Below are 8,960 nucleotides of genomic sequence, written 5' to 3'. Positions count from 1 at the left end.
AATGCACACAGTGCTATTTCCTTATTATCTAGAGAATTCTCTATCTTTTTAACAAGACAATGCAGCGCAGAAATTGTTGATTTTCCCACTTCATAGGCAAACTGATATGGATGCAGTGGGGAGTTCTGAACTATTAAGCCCCTTATGTATGCATCCATTACCTTTTCCATTGTCTTTAATATTACTGAGGAGAGACTTATTGGTCTATACGCGTCCTGGGTCATCCTTAGGCTTGCCAATTTTTGGGATAAAAATTAAATTTATACATTACTTTCAAATCTATCGCCAATTCCTGGTATTTCCTCAGTTTTTCTCCCACAGTGGAGCTTATATTATTATCGTTGGGGATCCCAACATCAATAAGTTCCGCTTTCTTTTTTCTTAGGTCTATAAGGAAGATGTCTGGCTTATTATGGTGTACTGTATGGTCTGTAATAATTGATTCATCCCAATATAGCCTGAGAGAACCTTTTAGGAGGAGTTTATTTGGGTGGTACTTGTAATAAGGGCTCTTATCTTCAATTAGGTTGTACTTCACAGCCAGAGCCTGATGCAAAATTTTGGTCACATTGTTGTGCCTCTGCAGATATTCAGTACCAGCCAGCACTCCACATCCTCCAGTGATATGTTGGATTGATTCGAGTGTTACTGAGCATAATCGACACTTATCTGGTGTTGTGCCTTTTAACACATGCTTCCTATATGATCTCGTGGCAATCACTTGAATAGCAACCACAAATCTGTCTGTCTCGGAGAATAGCCTTCCAGCTTTTAACCATTCAACTGATCTCTCTTTGTCTATGGAGGCTTCGTTCAGTTGGTCATAGAATCTCCCATGCAGAGACTTTCTTTTCCATTCTGCCAGACGTACATTTTGTGATATGATTGTTGATTCAACATCTTTGCTCAGATTAAGTGCAGTTAAACCAGAGTCCATTCTTGTGATGGCGAGATAAACCCCTGTTGTTTTTAAGAGAAAGTATTGGCGTAGGGCCTCTTCCTGTTTGCAGCAAGCTTCTTCAATATTTAGCAATCCACATCCTCCTTCTTTTCTAGGTAAATACAGACGAGCTTTAGATGATATTGGGTGGTGGGTCCGTTCTTGTGTTAAGAGTTGTTCGTACAAGGGGATCCATCTCCTGTAGGCTTGTATTATTATTATTCTATGGGAAACAGACCATGGAGGCCTAAGTCCTCGTGTGGTGTATTTCCCAATATTAGGATGTAATATTCCCAGGAAATACATCGCGCGTTTCTTGACGTGGTTTTTTCACAGGGTGGGTTTTGTCACTCCCACGCCTATTTTTTGTTAGTGCCACCTATTGGCTAACGGGCCTCACAAATGGCTGGGGGAGGTTGTCAGTGAGTTTTGCATTATTTTGTGCTTGAAAAAAAGCAATGAAGATTGTTTACTTAAATTGTTACAAAGTCTAAACCACACTGGTTGTGGGCAATGTTTATCTTAGCAAACTATTATTCAGCAGATATCATTATGCTTGATTTGAATAATATATAATACATGATAAAAATTTTAGGGCTGTGTGGAAGCATCCTGTTATGATAAACTTAGAAGGGGATTATATCGCTTACAGTGCTCCACCCCCAGCTAGTGGTGTTATTCTCCTTCTTATTTTGAAAGTATTGGAAAATGTCGTTGGTCATGATCCTAAGGCTAATATAATTGCTGTAGTTGAAGCTTTTAAATATGCCTATGCTCTAAGAAGTGAATTAGGTGATCCTAACTATGAGGATTTGAATGAGGTAAATAATGATTGTTTTAATTATAATTTTATGAGTAATACATAATTTTTATTCATGATATGTGTATCTTAAAAAATATAATTTAAATGAACATAGCTGTTTTTAACAATATTAATGTGTATCCTTCTTATTCCTTTATCTCTATCTTCTTACTTCTCCTCGTTTCTGCCATGCTGCTTTCTTGGACTCTTCCGTATCTTTTCATATATCAATCATAAGGAAATTTGAGGCCTACCAACTGGTTGCAGTACATAAGAGGGGAGACCCTCAAGAAGCTATCTCATCTTTAGGTTATCACCCTTCGTTTACACGTGTCCAAACCAATTGAGCTTCCCTTCTTCTCATAGTGTTTGCTTACCCTCTTTCAAATGGTTTCATTCTTTTATTCTGAAGATTAAGCCAAACTTTTTGTTTAGGCGTTTAATCAAACGCTGTCTGCTAACCTATAAATGCTAAATGAACACTACATCTACATATTCAAGGCCTTTTTGGTGACCATTATCAGAGAAAATCTATAGTCCTAGGTTTGCCAAACTGTCCTGAACACAACAGGCTCCTCTTCCTCATTCTTTCTGAGCCTCTATTCTAAGCTTCTCGTGTACATGACTGAGGACAAACTAACTGACCTCTAGTTATCATAGTATGTCTGGCTTTCCTTCTTTCATATAGGAATAACTTGCTGGTTACCCTTCTTATATACAGAAATAAAATACTTTTATTAACTATTAAGCTTTAATTTTCAATAATGTTTTTAAGTCAAGGAAAAATAATCTTCTTGTGAAATAGCTTCAGAATACTGAAAGGAACAATCTCATATATTTAACTTCAGGATATGCTTATTCCAAGCAACAAAATCTGAAAGGTGATGTGTGTCGTGGCCAATCTCTATCATATACTCTATGTCCATCGGACATCCAGCTGTGGTAGACAAAGGGAGGTCATAGCTATCAATGACAGACCCTCAATTGATACTGAGCTGTTTGATCTAATGTTTTGATAAATAGAATTTTAGAACATCTGCCATTTTTTCCCAGTTTAGTGTTACTAAAAAACTTTTCACAGCTCAAAATAACAATTCAAAGTTGGTCTATATAATATACTGGTGTATGTAAGAATATTGGTTTTGCCGTTTTTCAATGAAAACTAAATTAATATGTAAAAATATAAATATAAACATAAATATACAAATAAAAATTTAAATTTATTATTTAATTTATAATATTATATCATTCTCCCATCCTTCAGAGATGGTTTTAGTATTCCTAAGCCTTTGGAAAAATATCTGTAAAACCCTCTTCAGTTTTTTTAAAACAAACTCACCAAATGCATGGTCTATACTATCTATACTTGCATATCTTCTAGATGTTCAGTTTCCCTTCTTGGCTTATCTCTTCAATATATTATATAACCTCTTCTATATTATCTATTGCAAGTCCTGGAGAATAACAGGTTTTTGTTCATCAAAGTGTCCCAAATGTCCATAGCAGGTGAGTATATCTTGGCTCATCCTATTGCCTCTTCATTAGCATGTAAGGTGTCATCCGTAGAATATGTAGCATCAACGAAAATGTAGGCTCTTTCTCTCGTCTTCCCATCAAGGAGCTACCTGAATAAGATCAAGGTCAAGGTCTACCGAGGGACTGATGAAGCTGTTATGCCTTCCATGGCATAATGGATAATATTGGTTTACTTCATCCAAATTGACCACTTCCTAATTTCTATGTGTATTACTACCTCTAAAGTGCACCTATTTATAGGATTTTTTTTTGTGCTCTAATCTCCTCTTATGAGATTAGAGACTCATGCAGCCCAGAGACTCACTTGGGATAAGGCCAAATTCTGTGGTAATGTTCCTTTAGCAGGATGGCTCTTAGGAACATGATGTTTTATCGGGATTATACTCCAAGTTCATCTGCCATGAACAGTGGCACATGTTCTCTTGGAGGTGGACGATTCTGGTCCGATTTGGTCCTACTCATTACCTTTCCCAATTTCTTGATATGAGCTAAGTGGTTCTGGCTTTCTGTTTGTTGCCTAGTCTCCTGCACACAATTATGCGGGTTGCGTTGAACATCTCATTTCATAGGGAGCATTCTTTTTCCCAAATTGCCAATAACAGCACATCACTTACAGACTAGCCTATGTGAAGGGTTGAGACGTCCAGCATTCCATCCAGGACCCTTTTGGCTACCAACCATGAATGACTTATGAGAAAGTAACCTATTTTGGAGTAGTTACCCGTTGTAGATTCTGTTTCTGGATCCTGTCCTCTTCTACTTTTATCTTCTTGACTTAATTAATGATTACTTAATCTTTTCGGTTCTCCAAGGCTCATGAAATTGATATCTAATTTATCCATGGTTGCCAAGATTTATGGAAAATTCATATTCTCGATTATCATTCAAATATAACTTATAAGGTTCTTTGTCTTTCCTTCATTTTGTATATCATTAATATCTTGTGGTTTATTGAAATCTTTATATGATTGTAATAAAGAAATTGTTCACTCCTATCATTAAAAAAAATCATAGTATATATTATATTTTATAGAAAAAAATAACAAAAGAACTGCTTGTACCTTCTCCAATGCTATTTATTAATTTTAGATTGCTCAAATGTTCAATAATTTCATACATTGACTTGACATTTGTCAAATTTCATTTTCAGGTCTTAAATAAAATCAGTTCTGCATCTTATATATGTGAAATTAAAGAAAAGATATTAAAGACAAGAAAAACCGGGAATTGTCCTGAAGATTATGGTGCAAAATTTACGACACCTAACGATCATGGAACTGTGAATATTGTTGTTCTTGCTCCAAATGGTGATGCTGTGTCTGTAACGAGTACTATAAATACTTTGTAAGTTGCGAATGTATGTTCATGTCCTGAAACTATTTTGACTCACAAAGTGCAAATGACCTGGATACTAATACTAATTACTAAGTGTCTTATATTTTGAAAAATCTTATAATAGAATCATGGGCTAGAATAATGTTGTATGTTACTATTTTTTATTTTATTTCTGTATATAAATTTAAATATTGCTTAAAAAATTGTATGTATTATAATTCCATGATGATATTTCTCAAAATATTTCTATAACATTATACATGATACAAGGGACATCATTTATAACAAGAACTACAGTCAGATATTTAGTCTACCGTGCACAATTTGAAAATTGTAACATACATCATTATTCCAGCCCATGATTCAATTTTTAAACATTATGAAAATTAATTCTCTCCTTCATTAAAAACATTTGAAAATAGAATATGGACAACCCGGCAGTAAAAATTTAATATGGGCGTTAGTTATGCTAAAACAAAAGTCATGACATTTTTTTTTCTGTTAATATTCACATACAATGAATGATATCTTGTCAGCCAATTAATAATAATATTTCATTCATGATAAAATGCAACTTTTCCTTAACCTAACTAATATGTCAAGTAACTTCAAATCGTAAGCTGTTACTCTTTTATCTTCCTCGATTAGAAAAATTTTTCAAATAATGTCTCTTTTGTGACCAATATTTTATGAAAATTCCTCTTTTGGTTAAGCCAATATTAAATACTGTTGAATAAGCTTTTCCAATTTTAAAACATTATTGTATCCCATTATCATAATAGAAACTTTTAAGTCCATAAAATTATTTATTATTTTTTTTACTCCTACATTGGCAAGTATTATTCTACAATATCTCCCTCCCACATATGAGGCAATGAGTACTGGATTTAAATATTGATATTTACACCAGATACATATATATGATTTACAAAGCATCTAATAGATCTTGTGCATGTTACAAATCACGAGAATGATAGTGCTGAATGGTAGAGGACCAGCCATAAGTAATAAGTGATAGATTCTTTAAATATATATTTAAAGAATCTATCACTTATTACTTATGGCTGGTCCTCTTCCATTCAGTTCTATTCAGCCCCATCATTCTCGTGATTTGTAACATGTACAAGATCTATTAGATGCTTTGTAAATCAATTTGTATGTTGCTCTGAATATTAGTCTAAAAAAAGTTGTACCACAATACTGCTAACTCTTAAAAAGAACATAAAATTTGACGTTTTATTAATTGTTTAGCCAATATAATTGTATAGCCAATCCTTAAGGTAGTTGGTTCTTGTTAGAAAGTTAATTTTTTCTCACTTGCAGATTTGGTTCTTTGCTTGCCTCTGAAAATACTGGCATAATACTTAATAATGAAATGGATGATTTCAGTTCTCCAAATATTATAAATTCATTCAATTTACCCCCTTCACCTGCAAATTATATAAAAGGTGGAAAAAGGCCGCTAAGTTCCTCATGCCCAACAGTGGTTCTCGATAAAAAAGGAGATGTACATCTTGTAACTGGCGCAGCGGGAGGAACACACATTACTACTTCTACAGCCCAAGTATATAAGTATTTATCTGCTGTTGGTCATATACAATGAACTTCTATTTTCTGCCTTATAAATAAGGGCAACATTTACTTTTATAACTATAAATTTTTAAGATTTACTAGCAAAAAATAATATGAATATACAAATTTTCTCATTTATTGTACTTTTAGGTCATTAAATAATATTATTGTTTGCGGGTATGCATTGTTTTGTTTTTCAAGGATAAAGAGGAAAATACTTGAGCTTTTAAACAACTGTGTATGGAGTGTGAACTGATAAAAAAAATCCAATGCCAGTAGTAGAAAAGCCCAATACTTTGTCTAAACCACTGTTGACAAATACTAACATTTCTGTCATTATTGGGTTTAAAAGACAATTAAAGAAATTGCTTTATAAGTTATGAGATGAAGAAACTCCTTGACTCAGCAAACAAGTTCAAAACAACAAAGTCTTATTTTTACCTTTAGAGAAAATTGAGCTGCAAACGGCAAAAATCTATTTGACGATGTCAGAGCAAGTGCTAAGATTTTATACAAATTCAATGAGTGCTAATAGTACAAGGAGAGTCTACTGCTGTACTATTGATGTTAGCAGTGGGCTGTCTAGTATCAAAATCAAACTAGAAAGTATGTCAGATTAGTGATTTAATGACCTGGACTAACAAACATCTCTACTAATTGGATCATCATGGGAAAATAAAATGTGTTTATTTTTGGTAGAACAGGTGTAATGTGAAGGAACTATTTTTGAACTTGAAAGCAAAAGCCATTGTGACTGGGTGCTTGATGACTGTGCTCTCGATGGTTAAGCCAGAGTATACTAGGCATTGATGTTTAAAACTGGTTCTTGTTTAGAAATTTAATGGAATGTATAAATGTGGATATATTTCAAACTGTTATGGGTTACATAAATTAGATGTAGTGGAAAGCCAAAAGGTTACAAGATGGTTTATAGGTTATTTGTTTTATATTTGAGGGATATGTTTCTTCTTCTTAAATATGTAGATTTGAGGTACCTTTAGATATATTAATGGCTTACTTCACAGTGGTACAAAGTGCGTTTCCACTAAACTTTTTAAAAAAAAGACAACTAAAGTTCTCTCTTTTAAGAAAAGTTGTAATTTTCCTCAAAGAGAGAACCTTTCATTGTATTTTTTGTAAACTTAGTGGAAATGCACTTAGCACCACTGTTAAGTAAGCCATTGATATGGTTGGTGATGTGTTTCCTTTCTAAGATGGGCGGCATGGTGGGTTTCTGTTTCATTCAATTTACTCCACTTCTCCTGTGGGACAGCCTTCCTTTGTGATCTACTCCTGTATTATATTGATAAGTTACTCAAAATGTGAAAAAATAGGGGCCTGTTATCAGTTCTTTTTTATTCAAACAATGGTGGTTTGAATATATTATCCATTCAAATTCACAGTTGTGTTATCGGCCGACAGAGGGCAGCACCTCATGTGCCAGTACCATACATTCATTGAACATTGAGCTGAAATAAACTTGAAGTTGTTAAGGAGAGTTCCCTGAACCTGACTATTTCCTTTCCTTTCCTAAACAACATCGCAATTTAATACAATTACTCCATTAAAAACCTTGGGCTTTTGTAATTACACCCTAATATAGAAATACCACAGCCCATGATCATTCATGTCCTAAATCAGCAACCCTCAGGTAAAATATGTTGTAATGAATAATGGGGACTTTACAACGCCAGCCGGAATAGCCCCTCCCTATTCCTAGTACGCTCACGGCAGACTCATGCCATCATCGATGACACTGTCTTCAGCGGACCCGGCAGCTTATCTTATAATGCCACACTGGCAATCCAACATATTACTTACCTGTGTATATACATTTATTTCTTTGTATTTATTTAATTTATTGTTTAATTTTTCTAGGTCAGAAAAAAAAAAAAAAAAAAAAAAAATGGGGAGCTTTAGACATGTGGCTGATTTCTTTAGTCATAAGCTTGTTTCAGTAATCCTTATTACAGTTTTTTATATTAATCACAACCCCAAACCAAACAGTCTTTGAATTGTTTCAGATAAAGTTGAGATACAGAAATTTAGAGTTCAAGATAAATTTCAAGCTCTGTCTGATAACAAGAATTATTTTTACATTCTAATCTCTAGGGTGTATTTGGCTAATATTTTACAGTTTCATTATCAAAAAAACACTTTTTTAGGAGAAAGTGTTGTTCAGAAATATAGAAATTAAAATTATACGATTGCCTGAATAATTTCTCAAAGTTTTTATAATAAGTTAACCATCATTTTAAGAGAAAAGTATTTTTTGAAGTTTTATTAATAGTATTCACATAAACAAAAGTTAATATCTGCTTTTAGAAGTTTATTTTATTCTAAAGAAATTTAGTTTTTTTAAGTGTAAAAAAAATCTACTCTGCAGTTAATAATTGCTTAATTTAATAAGTATTAAATCAAAATTTAATTAGAAAAGCTAATACTTAAAGAGAAGAGAACAATAATATCTTACTCTGCCCTAACATAGGTTATCATGAACTTCTTATGGTTTGATTTGACTGTCAAGCAAGCAGTTGACATGCCTCGACTACACCATCAACTTTTTCCTATGGCTCTTAGATATGAGGAGGGTATTGAGACAGTGAGTATTCAGATATCAAAATTATGCCTTTTTTTTACCTTTTATGGATTTGTATAAAATAATTGATCCCAAATGGGAATACTAATGAATCTTTAGAATGCTTTAGATTTTGTGTACATTACTAGATTACCTGTTTTCAATACTGCAATTTTTCATATTATACCTCTTTTAAC

General features: G+C 33.2%; 1 protein-coding gene across 7 annotated transcripts in view; it reads left to right on the top strand.

Annotated features, from left to right (window-relative positions):
• The window catches only part of LOC106682060 (scoloptoxin SSD14), a gene marked incomplete at its 3' end in the record, with an annotated part of 17,592 nt that extends 8,805 nt beyond the window's left edge, over positions 1 to 8,787 (top strand). For 6 of the 7 annotated variants that reach the window (XM_067046999.1, XM_067047002.1, XM_067047005.1 and 3 more), the window contains 4 exon segments: positions 1,536 to 1,761; positions 4,429 to 4,622; positions 5,937 to 6,177; positions 8,674 to 8,787. In XM_067046999.1, the coding sequence (XP_066903100.1) occupies positions 1,536 to 1,761; positions 4,429 to 4,622; positions 5,937 to 6,177; positions 8,674 to 8,787 (775 nt within the window). 7 annotated transcript variants of the gene reach the window in all.
• Between the last annotated feature and the right edge of the window lie 173 nt (positions 8,788 to 8,960).

Source organism: Halyomorpha halys, unplaced genomic scaffold (genome assembly GCF_000696795.3).
Source record: "Halyomorpha halys isolate HHAL.00 unplaced genomic scaffold, Hhal_1.1 Scaffold387.1, whole genome shotgun sequence".
NCBI lineage: Eukaryota > Metazoa > Arthropoda > Insecta > Hemiptera > Pentatomidae > Halyomorpha > Halyomorpha halys.
Note: the sequence above shows the minus strand (reverse complement) of the source record. Positions and strands in the feature narration are given on the sequence as shown.